We start from the raw sequence: 13,583 nt of genomic DNA, 5'->3' as shown, positions 1-13,583 counted from the left end.
TCCTGCCTACATGCTTCAATTCTGCTCTGTTCCTTATTCACTGAAAAGTAAGAATTTATTTTTGAAAGATGTTCCAGCAAGGTAAAAATGGAGGTTGGTGGATTTCCTATCCACATTTTCCCACCACCAGCTATGAGTTCCACTGATGTCCTCACTTACTGGATTATTTTTATTTGTGCCAGTCTTTGGGTTTTTTTTGACATTGTACAAGTTCAAACTAAAGCATTCAACACATTTATTTTTGTAGGGCAGAAACATCCCTATTTTTCCATGCCATAAAAACTGTACACCAACACTGAGGGCGAGCACTAACCTGTTATGAAAAGAGGTAGAAAGATCTTGGATTATACTCAAGTTTGTCTGCATTGTCTGTTGAATTGTGCAGTTCACGCTGCTGTATGTGTTTGTTGTGGCTTTTGCTGTGACAATCAGTTAATGGAGCTATGTGTGTTGAAATGAAAAGTATAAAGAGCTTCAGCAAAGATCATGGTTTTTGTTTTTAGTTTCTAAGGGAGGAGGGGCAGTTCTCATAAACGGCCTCCTGTATAATGAGTTCTTAACTCCTTAAAATAAATTTATTTTATGCTAAACATAAAAGAAACAAGTGAACTGAAAGAACAAAGTTCTATGAGGCTGTGGGGGTATCTCACATGCTAAAAGAAAACAATATATTTTTTGATGTTTCATTATAGATAAAGGTTTCCTGTAATACATATTGGGTATCTTATTTTGTAAATTCAGAAATTAATTTGGATTCAATGGGACAAAGCCACTGAAAGTCCAGGTAAAAGTTGTTAGCTAAAACTCATTAAAAATAAATAAATAGCTATGAAACAAACAAAAAGTTTGAAACAAAAACCCCTATTTTTTGCATGGTGGTGTTGCCACAGCATGTTTCACTGTGATTTATGTATTGTCTAAAGAGATTGTTCTATAAAACAATTTCATAATATAACACTCATACTTTCTTTCACTGAGATGTTTAATTGGAGTTCATGTCTTATATAATCAAGGCTGTACTAGTAAAGAAAACATGGGAACAATTACAACATACTGTGACTTTTGAGAGCTAAACTTTTCCCAATCAACAAGTGGCAACCTACAATAACTGGGATAACTATGGGAGTTTTGAACCAAAGGTGGCCCAGTGCAGATGAAATTATTTCAGTCTGACTAGTGCTGTTGAGAAGAAAATTTAGCTGTCACTGCTAATATATAATAAAATAATAATATCTAATATAATATGTAATGTCCTATATATAGATAAAACCCAGATAAAATATGAACCAGAATGTTAAATTTAATGCACAGTAAATTGTTGAAGAATGTTACCCAAAGTAAATTTTAACTTTTCTGCAATGTATTCATTCTCACTCTAAATGTATCTCCACTTTTCCTCCACTCCCTTTAATAACTTTTGTCTTTCGAACTTTGTCACCCTGTACCCCAGAACAAGGTAGATGCCACAGAATGATTTGGGAAATTTGCATTAAGTAATAACAATTCTGCGATAGGGTAAGAACAATAAAAAATGGTGGAGCATAAAAGAAAGAATGTAAGGGGAAGAGAGTCTGGGCAGGGGAAAGATTTGGGGGTGAATATAGCACTAAAGGAGAGCAAGTGAGGAAAGAATGGGTGAAATAACGGAGTAGTTGGCTAGAATTTAAGAGGCTGACAAAGTCTTCCCAACTATATGTTTAGCATTTTGCCTTGATATATAGGTATTTGGTCCTTTATTTTTTTATTTTTTTATTTTTGTGCTGGCATGTTACTGGGGAGTGGGAATAAAGTATCAGTACTCTTCTTATTTCTCCCACCACTACCAGGATGTAAGAAGGTTCCGGATAGGCCCATTTCTGCAAGGTGCTGAAAATCTCCTGTGTGGTGCCGAAACCCTCAACTCCCATTGTAAACAGCAGACTCTTGGCAACTCCCAGAATTGGCCCTAAAATGAGAGCTATGTATTTGCGACATGATTCTATCGTCTGTGATATCTCTTTTTTACTCAGAAAAACTCAATTTAGCAACACTTTTACAGGAGGTCCTGCTCTTATCAGCTGTGTCTACTGCCATAAAAAGGGCCAACTATTCAAACACAGGCACTTCAGTTGCCACTGTGTAGTACACATGCGCACACACTGAACAGTAACAGCACAGACATATCTGGACTTGTTGCTTGCCAATGGGAGTACTTGTGCACTCAGTTGCTCACCAGCTGCCCATATTCATATGTACAATGTCCTGTTTGTGTATGCACATGGATAGTTTGCATGCCCAGCAAAGGCATCTCTTTGAAAATTTAGCCATAAAAAGTTCTAGGCATAGTCCCATCACCCAGAACATCAGTGATCGTGACTGGACTGGAAACCAGGAGGACTTCCCCATAAAGACTCTGTTGGGGACAATTCTGATGTCCTCACTCTCAGTGACTTTTGTGGTAGTTTTGCTTGAGATAAAGACTGAGGGCTAGATTGATTCACAAGGGGGACTTAGGTGCTGTGAATACCCAGGGTGTCTAAATGTTAGGCTTAGGCACCTATGCCCCTTTTGAAACTAGTCCCAGGTGCCTGATTCTGCCATCTTTACTCAAGGTGAGTAGTACCCTTCTCTTCAAGCAGGTTCAGTGACTTCAATGCATTGATCTCAATGTAACTGCTTCAGTAGCAAGGTGCAACTCAGTGTGAGTAAGGCAGGTAGAGTGAAAAGTGGACTTCTGGATTTTGCAAACCAGCACCCCGTCAGTTTACAAATTGATATAATTGTATAACAATACCCTGGCTAGATTGTTTGTGGGGCTGTACCCCAGAACTCTGAAGCTAAAAGCATGGCCCTCTAACAACTTAGAGAACCATAGAGGGGGGGACAGAGACTCACTCTGGGTTACACTTGCCTGCAAAAGCATTTGCTAAATCAGAAAGTTCTCTTGAGTCTTTCCCTTCATTACACAATATAGTTATTTCTGTAATAGAATGATTCATTTTTCTGGCCGTGTGATACAGTAAAAAAAAATAAAGGACAGAAAAGCTAAATTCAATTTTGTATTTCTTGGAGACTGGAAAAAAAATCTTTCTAGAAAGCTCTCAGTAATTCAGTTCATTTTGTGAAAATCCTAAATGTACTACATGCTATCAAATATTGATGAGCTATAGATATCTGCATGTTTATATTGCCACATAAACTTCATAGCTGCAAAATTATAACCCTCCTGGTATTCTCTACTATAAACCAATATCAATCAATGATGCCATAAAGGTGTGCACTATATAGACACAATAATAGCATGGTGAAAAGATTTCTATATAAATGTGGCATTTATTACTGATCACAATACGTTTTACGAGTATATAGAAATGAATAGCAAAAAGGCAAAATTCTTCTCTTTATTTTGCTTTTGTATACTCAGAACTCCCAAATAACTCTGCAGAAATACATTGCAGCACACCGAAAATGAAGTGACATGTAGATGTTCAGTTGAGGCATGTGCACTGATTTGGAATAGTAGCTACAGGCAAGATTATCACAAATCTTTCTCAGCCATGCATGCCTTTGTATCCCCCTGTGGAGCTGCTCAGATTATGATGAGACCACTGTGGGAAAAGCAGGTTTTATTTGCCTGATACCCCTATTCTAGTCCCGTGGGCAGGCAGGGTGGTGGAGAGGAATCAGAGAGTGGGGGAACCCTTGGCTCTTCCCACCTCCACTTGCCTGCCCAGCAGCTGGGAGAGAGCCTCCCAGCCCAAGTAAACAGACTCCTGCTCACAGTGGTTGAGCTAGAGATCTAAAAATAGCAATGAGGCCGCAGGCCCCACACCATTCTCAGAAGCGGCCAGCACCACGTCGCTGGGGCCCCAGGGGCCGGGGGCGCAGAGTGCTTCATGCATTGCCCTTGCCTCCAGACACCACCTCCACAGCTCACATTGGCCGGGAACAGGGAACCGCGGCCAATGGGAGCTTCAGGGGAGGTACCTAGAGGCGTGGCAAGGGCAGTGTGCAGAGCCCTCCCCCAGGGGCCACGCAGGGACGTGATTCCGGCCACTTCCTGGCACGGCGTGGGGCCAGGGCAGGCAGGCAGGCAGGGAGCCTGCCCTGGCCCCGGTGCGTGCCGCTGCTACCCTGGAGCTGCTTTAGGTAAGCGGCGCCAGGCCGGAGCCCAAACGCCTCCTGCACCCCGCCCCCCCCCAATTCCCTGCCTGCACCTCGCAGCCCTCCTGCACCCCAACGCCCTGCCCTGAGCTCCCTCCCACACTCCACACCCTTCCTGCATCCCAGTCCCCTTTCCTGAGCTCCCTCATACACCTCGCACCCCTCCTCTGCCCCAATCCGTGGCTCGTTCCCGCACACCGCACCCCCCCCACACTCTGCACTCCCTCCCGCACCCCAACTCCCTGCCCCAGCCTTGCATACAATTTCCCCACCCAGATGTGGCCCTTGGCCCAAAAAGTTTGCCCACCCTTCGTTTAGACAGAAATCCTGCATCTTGGCAGGGGGCCAGACTAGATGTCTCTTCTGGCCCCTTCTAAACCTAGGATTCTATAAGTAACTAATTTACTCTGTCTCCCAGAGCAAGAGGGGAATTGTGACTGAGTCAGGACTTGTTCTCTGATGTGCTCCTGGGGAGATGCAACAATGTAACACTCCCTAGACAAGGTAGATTGTAAGGTTACAGCCTATTGAGGGAAGTCTGTCTGTGTGGAGGGGAATTATAAGCAAAGCACCACATTGCTCACTGGGGCAGTGAGTAATAGCAAACTACAAACTTACTGCAACTTGAGCAGAGAGGAAGGAAGTGATAGTTGGCTGCCAGTAAATAGAACAATCCATGCAACAGAGGGAGGGGGTTTACTAGGTCAGAAAAAGAGCCTGAGGTTAGGTTGAAGCTAGCTAATATGTATTAACTAACCGCAATATAGAACCATGACCTTTCCTTAGTGTGGATGCAGGTTAACACCTTTACCTCAACTTAGTTGGCTGGGCTTGCCCCTGACGTCCCCCTTAATGCAATATGTCAGATGTGTGTGAGCAATAAGTGTGCTGTCTGAGGGCTTTGCCAGCTGCATGTTTGATTGCAATGTCAAAGTCCTCCACCTTCAAAGCCAGCCTAGAAGTTCCCTGGAATAACGTATCTGTGTTCACTCTTTTTGTAGGACTTCAACAGTGTATTTAAATCCTATCCTATCTCCTTTCAGATATCATAAATAGAGCTGGCTGAAACACCTGTGACACATTTTTGTGGGAATTAAAAAAAAATGACTGTAAAAAACCCATCGGATCGCAATAATTTTTCTATGAAATTTCTAATCAAAATTCTTTGGGGGATGTTTTCATTGAACATCAAACATTTTATGAAAAAGATCACATAAAACTTAAGTCATGAAATTTCAGTCAGCTCTGGTAATAAATTTAAGTGTAGAAACAAAAAGAAATATCTATATACATTTGTTGCTATGTAAAGGAGCACAGATAAACCTAAGAGGCTGTATAGTAGAGAAGTCCTTGAAGGATGACTTCTGTTTTTTAACTTTTCACAGAAATTTAGGATTCATGAAAGGTGCTGGACTGATAGCCTATTTACAGATGTTTTCCATTTATGGGCAGTGCCAGTTTCCTGCACCCTGCTGTGCTCAATGTTCCTGAAGTCAAAACTGAAGAGATTGTCTTTAAGGTGATAAGCTAGTTTTATCTCCACATCCAGTGAGTTATACTGCCTCACTCCAGAGACAGCCAAGAAGTGTACAAGTTGCAGATTGGTTTTTGTTTTGTTATGTGGATATACATCCACAACGAAACAAATAGACCACCAAACTCAGTTCATATAGTATACCAAGCAGCCATCAGATGATAGTAACCTTCACTCACTACCTATTAGGTGAGAAGTGAACCAGTGACTTGAGCAGAAAAGGTTTATAGGGCTCAGTGCTAAAGCCCTAAGGCATCCACTCCTGCTTGCCTTATAGGCATATTTACCAGTGTCCCTTGATGTTATCATCTCCAGCCAAATGAGCAAACATTAGAGTATTTGATGCATGAGATGTAAAATTGTCGGGACCATTAAACACAGCGTATTTTCACAATGGCTCAACAAAATATCACTTAGCATTGACGTGTCAAATTGTGGCATACAGAAGGAAATTCAAATTGCTTAAACTGTCCTTCACACTTATTTCCATCAGTGGGTGATGGACTTTGTGTGTTCTTAGAGTTGGTTTTACATCCAATCCTTTTAGGATCATGTTAGACAATAGATGTGAAAATGGTAATTGATTCTTCATGTTATCATTCTTAAGTGATCTTTGTGCACAAACGTGTAAGATTTCATATGTAACAATGAAAGGAACTTAATGGAACCTCAATCATTGGACATTATGAATCCAATACAGAACTATGTGAGGTTATTAAGTTAGACTTATCGAGTAAGTCTTCACAGAAGCCAATTTTGAAAATTAAAATGTACTAGTTTATTACTAACAGCTAGAGCTATTCAGGAATCTTTCAATGAAACATTTTTTGTTAGAAAACCAAGTTAGCCAATTCGCCAAAACTGAAACTTTTCAGGGGAAAGTGTTGGTTTCTATGAATTTCTTGACATCTCCCCACATGCCCAAATTGTCAACAAATTCCATTCAGACATTTTCTAAACAACAAATTCTTGTTTTCTGATTCAAAATTACTTTTTGTTTCAAAATGTAAGCTAAAGATTGTAAATATATACACATATAAATTAAAATATTTTAAAATAAAATATGGTCAAAATCTAAACAAAACATTTCACAGTTATTGAAATAAAACATTTTGATTGACTCAAACCTTTTTTTTTAATTGGTTCAAGATTTTCAAGATTTCAACTTTCTTCCTGATTTGGGACAGGAAATATTTTCAAAATCATGCATAGCATTTCCTGCCCAGCTCTGCCAACAATTAACCAAAATAAACAAAGAGCAATATCTTACTCCATTCCTAGTAAAGTTTTGCCTGAGTAAGGCTCCAGGATTTGGCCCAAACAGAGTAACAGGACCATATTTGTCAGGGTAGGTTTGAGATACAAATGACTAGAACCTAGCACCTCAAAGGTGCTTCCCCTTATGTAACCACTGTCTCTGTCTCTTCCTGTTGTGCCAGGCTTCAATAACACTTGATGGCTCCTCTTTCCAACCCCATTGGTCACTGCTGCAGTCTCAGAAGAAAATAAAATCATTTCACAAATCAGTCCCATTTCAAACTAACACACAAACCTTGGGTAAAATTTTCAAAAGTACGCAAGTGACTTAGGAGCAATTGACTCTCACAAGACCTTCTAAGGCTTCTAAGTCACGTAGGCAGCTTTTGAAAAATTTACTCTCTAAGCCTTATTTATTTTCTACCCCACACGTCAACTGTTAAGCAAGTCAACCTTTCTCCCAGGTCTCAGTCTAGGGAAGGCCTGAAGTTTCATTGAAGGAAAGAGTCACCTTTTAATGAATAAAAGGAGGAATAAAGAGGGAGAGACAGTGGAAAAATGGGGGGAGATAGCAAAACAAGGAAAGCCACTTACTCTAAGACCCATTTGCTCCTCCTCTATTCACTCTGTCAATTAGTCACCACCGTTGGAAGTGGTCTGAATGGAGCCACATCTTTGGCCATGATCAGACATTTTCCTTCTCCCTAGCCACAGGAGTGCAAATCCTTACAACACGTTGAAGGGAAGAAGAATTTTGACCCTGCCCTGAATCCCCCCCACACACACACACAAAGCCTATTGGGCTCCTTGGTACCACTGTTGTGGTGAGAATACTTGTACAAGCTCTATAAATCTTGCTTCTTCCTATTTCTTGAAGCAGAAGCATATCCGTGCGACTGCAGGCACAGCCATCTGTAGAAGATGGGGAAGGATTTTTGGCCCAGAAAGTTACATTAAGGGGAATAATGGCTGGCTAAAGCCTACAAAAGTATTTCTTTGAGTATTACTGTCTGCGCTCCTTGATCTCTCCAGATGTCCTACTCCGAACAAATAAAGCCTTTATTTGTAGAAAGCTGGGATTTCACTTGGGAGTTTCTCATGCTGAAACCAGCCATGTTGCCAGCATGCCACATGTGTGCAACACATGAGCAGATGAATAACTGTGAGAGCAAAGGGTATGGTAAAATTTCTTGATCTCATTATGTTCACGCCAGTGTGCATATTATGCATCTGTTACACAGTTAGACGCTTGGGATTTTTATTACTAGTAGCTCTAGAGATATTGAATCAACTGAGCAGCATCTGCTCTAATAATGAAAAAAAAAAACATAAAAAGGGGCTGTTGGGCTGATGAGAATTAACCTTTTTAAAGGTTAAACATGTATCTTCTTCTTTCCCTCTACCATTCCTCTTCCATGTGTTTCAGTCCCAGCCCATATGGAGTTTTAACGTTGGCTTGTATAAACCAGTAACGTATTTTATTGAAATTGTTCCTGGGATGTTTGTGAATTATTTGAGACATTAGTGTGGTACTATGTAAATAAGTCAATGTGTCTTCAGTTCTAATATGGAGTTTAATTGGATAAGATTTTATATGTTTCTTCCTGGCCCTAAATAATTCCTAAAATTGCTCAACTACTTGGTTTAGCTGGTTGTGTAATTTTCTCTGTATACTTTAAAGTACATTTGTACTCTGAAAAGTAACTACATAAAAGGTGCCACAAGTCCTCCTTTTCTTTTTGCGGATACAGACTAACACGGCTGCGACTCTGAAACCAGACATAAAACATTAGCACCTTAATCAACGCGTCTCTTGCCTGTGTGTATTCAGTCATACCTGCTCACTGTGCCAATACTTCTGCTCTCTAGTCTGTTAGCCTTCGAAAGTCAACACAGCATTTGAGCTGGATTCTGATTTAGCATGTCCATTATACCATAATTGTTATCCAGATTCCAATTGCAGGGCAATATTCTTCTCTGCTACACCTGTGCAGACAAAATTGCTGGATTAGAACATCCTCTTACTTTTGGAAAAGTTCAGATATGGGCCTCAGAGTACTACTCTGAAAAGTAACTAAGTATCAATATCATCTTGTTACTCAACAGCTGTGTTGCCTGTAAGTATTCAGAAGCCTATCTGCTGATTGTTGTGACTCAAACAATTTTCTATTGTTTTTACTTCTGTTAGCACCCCAAGAGTAAATATATCTGAGAGAGAGCAAGCGAGCTGCACTCTATTCCTTTTTGTGCTTCATCTACAGAATTGTTTACTAAATTCCAATCAGTTACACCTGTTCACGCACTTTTAATGGAGAAGCAGAGGTGTCACTGAGATCATAATTTGGCCTGCGGAATCTTTATTACAGTGATGTGATGATGCACAAGAAAAAAAGAGCCCAACTTGACTGTCTGTTCACTGGATGATTTAGGAGAGGTGACATCTAGACAAAAACCAACTTTTTTGTAAATTGAGCACATCTGGAAATCCTTGAGAGGCAATAAATATAAAACCCTACCATGCTTTTTTAAAATAGTCAGCTTTCAGAATAGAAGTACACTTTAGAATGGATTTGAGGTGTACAGCTTTCTAGACCTTGAGGTCAAGATTCTGCAAACTGGAACTTATTCATTTTGTTCGATGTCCGAGCCAGAATGCAATCCAACTTTCTCTTAGCTGCTTGGGCTCCATATATTAATACAAATAGAATGTAGTTAAATCTTGTTTTCACACTAAAATGCATAGATATGATTCCAAATGCACAAAGAAGCAGATCTGTTGAATAAGAAGCTGCCATGTTTAAATAGCCTCTTTTCTGACCAGAACCACATTTTTCTTGTAAAGTAGATCTCTTATGATCTTCTAGAGTGGGACACGTGAAGTTTCATGCACACTGTTCAGCTACCATTGCCACATTTCATATTTTTAAGCAGTAGAATAGTCTTCCTGGGGAAGTAGTGCAGCCCCATTGCTTGGAAATTTGAAAGCCAGAGTGGCCAAAAGATTGGAAAACATACTAGGGGAGCAAGATGGAGCTATAGAGGGTCTTTTCCATCACTCACGTTTGTTGTTGTGTGAAGCTATAGTATGTTCAACTGTCCTGTTTTACTTTAAAGCTAATTTGTAAATACTAAAAACTGCACATAACCACTTACTGCATCTGTGGAGCAAATTTAAAATAGTGCATGTATTGGATTGTGCATGTCTCAAAATTCAAAGTAATTTAATCAAAACTGCCACTGTTTGCCTGGTTTTGAATCAAAATTATTTTTACAAGATATCATAAATACCTCCCCAAAACCAGGCAAAGAGGAAAGGGATAAGAACTTAGCATTAGTTCATTGAATGTTTCACGAACTTCGAAACTTTCAAGAACCTGGTGCTAGTATGGTATTTGCAGCTAAAAACTGAGTAAGAATCTTCTGTTGCCTGATGTCATAACAAATGCTTTCTCACAGTGCTGATAATTGCTGATCTGTGTAGTTTTCTTGGATCCTTGTTCAAGAGCATGCACTGTTGTTCAAATTAATGTCCTAGTGAAGCCCACACCCTTCACAGAAGGGATTTCATTATCTCAAGATCTTCTGAATGAATATGTATTCAGAAAGTTGCAAAGCCCATGTGCACCAATCCCTATACTTAAATACATACTTAACGTTATGCATGTGAATAATTTCATAAAAATCAGAGTTAAGCATGGGCTTATGTATTTCGCTGGGATTTTCAAATCAGCCTAAAGGAGTTAGCTACCCAAATGCTACTGAAATTCAATGGGAGTTGGGTGCAGAACTCTCTTAGACTCCTTTTAAAATCTCTCCTTAAATTATCTATTTAATTATCATACAACTGACATGACATTCCTTACCTCCTTAAAAAGAAAAGTAGTGAAAACAATGTAATGTTATGGATTATAAATTGCAGTTTGGGAAAAACTACTTTTTTCTCAAGGCTTATCCTGGACAAAGACACAAACCCCACCCAAATAAAGTCAGAATAATCACTCACCCAAGAGAATTATAATCATAAATAAATAAGCATGAGACTTAAAATTTCATTACAAACTCATTTCATTATTGAGCAATGACAGATTTGTCACTTCTTTGAGACCACTTAACTTTCAGCCCCAATTCCGAAAAGAACTTAATCATGTGTTTAAAGCTTAAATATTAGGAACCCAATCTTAGATGAATTGTAGCACTCAAAAATATTAAAAATAGGAAAATGCTGAATGTATGAGTACAAAATAATTTTGTAACTTAGATAGAAAAATGTTTGTTTGTTTTTTAAAGTAGTTTATTGGCAGAAATTTCCTAAATTAGTTTAGTTGCTGACCAATTTATGTAATCTGCAATCTGGAACAGTGAGAGTGGACATGTGCATTGAAAGCGTTGCATAAAATGGTTGCTTCATATGCAGCTTAAGCACTGTAAAATGGGATATGGGTGAGCGAGTGAGGAGGCTGAAGGTAGAGATAGGAGAGAGTAGTTGGGAGCAGACTTGCCTTCTTCTGAAGTACCAACTATCCTTACTGTCAGAGGCAGCATATTGATGGCCTAGTAGTCTAATCCAGCATGGCAGTTTATGTGTTCTGTTAAAAACAAATAGGTTGTAGGGGGAAAAAATTGCATCCAGATCTACTGAAAGTTCTGGTTCTTGTAAATGTAAGAGTTATTGCATTTCATTTTTGTGAAAACCCACTCCAGTTGATACGCTGATGCATCATGTTTCAGCAAGAGTTTACAGTTGAGTTATGAATCCCTATAAGGGGAAAATTGAATTTATGGTGAATATAGATATCAACATCAGATCTATTTGTGTAAGTCAGCTGAGTAATAATAAAACAGCAAACATAACAGAAATAGCTTTTCACTGGCAGGACAAAAAAAGGCTTGTTTGTCCTGTAATTACTGTTAAAGATATAGAATTTGTCTGAAGTTTTGATTTTTCCCATTTCTCATATTCTCTCTGAAATCTGCTTGCTCCTTCCGTGAGTAGCAGCAGACTGGCACTAGTTATGCTGCATTATAGATTTTCTTCTTCTGCACTCTAGATCCAATCCCTGGGGGCATTCATTCCACCTTATTACCAGGGTTAGTTAAGATGCGAAAATATACCTTTATATCAGCAGGAATTCTTAACAAAGTAATGAAATGGAATCCATGGGCCCTCAAAGCAGTGCACGTGGGCACCTGTTATGTACCTGTACAATGCTTGTAAACAGTAGGAATATTCCTCCCCTCCTGCCCCACAAAAAAAACAACAACTTTAGCTTAGCTCTCAGGAAGGATGCTTTCCTACTTGTATTTAATGTATAATCTGCCTTCTGCACTTAGCCACCCTTCAGCGTGGATTATGTAACTTCTTGGTCTGGAATCACTGCAGTTCAGAACATTCATCTTGATGCATTCTGAGGCATGCTGTATTGTAGTAGCCTTCTTGAAGCTATTTTGAGCCATAGGCTTGCTGCTAAGCACAAACAGATCATTTTGGATGTTACTGTGTAGTATATAATTTTCTGGATAATTATGCAAAACAATCTCTCTGTTGGCAGTTTTGGATTCAGGTTTCTGCAGGTCTTCAAAGTATAAAGCAAAAACAGTTTCCAAATTTAAGTTTTGACATTAGCTCCCATTGGTGCCCCCATAATGTTGCCACATCACTGTCAAATTGCTAGGTGTTTGCTGATGAACAGGTTTTCAGTGATCATGCCTCTGTTTTCTGTTTTTTGTTTTTATCTTTTCCTCAGGGGAAATCGCTCACTTCAAAGAGGTTAACCAGTCTAGTGCAGTCCTACTAAAAGGATCATCCTTGTAGCATGGAAGCAGATTCAAATCATTATACATACTTTGTAGCTCACTGATTGCCTGAATCAGAGGACAGTAGAACAAGATGTTGCATGAGCAGGGACCTGACTTGTTTTCTTTTGTGTATACTAAGGCATTACAGACTCCGAGGGACTCTCTAACCTTTCGATGCCTCCATTTTGAAAAATGTCTGCTCACTTCCTCCTTCATATCAAGCTGGATCTGTGTCATTTTATTTTCTGCAAGCTCAAGTACAGTGAAAAAAAAAGCTTCTGCTAGACACAGTTTATTAAAAAATACGGTCAGTTCACGAACTGGAAGAAATGTAAAAAAACATGCATATACTAATAAATATACATATGGCATCACATTTATTGCACAATAAATTAGCACAGCAAGTTCCATTTCACTGACGTATTCACACTGAGAAAGAAAGCCTGTGTCTTTGTCTGTTGTCTGTATATTCTCTGTTAATGTTTCTTGCATTTATTTTTATACCATATTTAAAAAAGAACACCTTTGAATCCAAATGTATTAAAGTTGATCCTTTCTCTGTAAATTTGTGTATGTTTATATTGTTGTTTTATCTTTCATTAAAAGATGCAGAATCTCTTTCCTTTGGTAAATTTGGGATTTCAATGCTGAGTCAAAAAACAGAAAGCCATCTTGAAAAGTTATTCAAAGTGGAGTTCTGAGTGCACTTTCAAATGGCATCCTGGAGTTCCACGTTTGCTGATTAACTCACTCCAGATCAAACCCACCTATTTTACAAGTAAAAAAATGTTTTTTTCTAACTATCAACCAAGCCAAGTCAGCTTGTGCTTTGGATCAAATTGGGTTCTTTTCA

The 13,583-nt window shown here is 39.3% G+C and overlaps 1 protein-coding gene across 14 annotated transcripts in view; it reads left to right on the top strand.

Annotated features, from left to right (window-relative positions):
* The window catches only part of RGS7 (regulator of G protein signaling 7), a 429,184-nt gene extending 415,832 nt beyond the window's left edge, over positions 1 to 13,352 (top strand). For 4 of the 14 annotated variants that reach the window (XM_073338225.2, XM_073338222.2, XM_073338224.2 and 1 more), the window contains one exon: positions 12,870 to 13,352. In XM_073338225.2, coding sequence (XP_073194326.1) covers positions 12,870 to 13,121 — 252 coding nt within the window. In that variant the 3' untranslated portion in view covers positions 13,122 to 13,352. Of the gene's footprint in view, positions 1 to 247; positions 329 to 1,450; positions 1,804 to 1,826; positions 1,864 to 5,528; positions 5,663 to 12,678 lie in introns of those variants that run through there. The other 10 variants (XM_073338227.2, XM_073338232.2, XM_073338231.2 and 7 more) reach the window with 8 other exon arrangements.
* The last annotated feature ends 231 nt before the right edge of the window (positions 13,353 to 13,583 follow it).

The sequence above is a fragment of the Lepidochelys kempii genome, chromosome 3 (genome assembly GCF_965140285.1).
Source record: "Lepidochelys kempii isolate rLepKem1 chromosome 3, rLepKem1.hap1, whole genome shotgun sequence".
Classification (NCBI taxonomy): Eukaryota; Metazoa; Chordata; order Testudines; family Cheloniidae; genus Lepidochelys; species Lepidochelys kempii.
The sequence above is the reverse complement of the archived record's forward strand: the minus strand, read 5'-3'. Positions and strand labels throughout refer to the sequence as shown.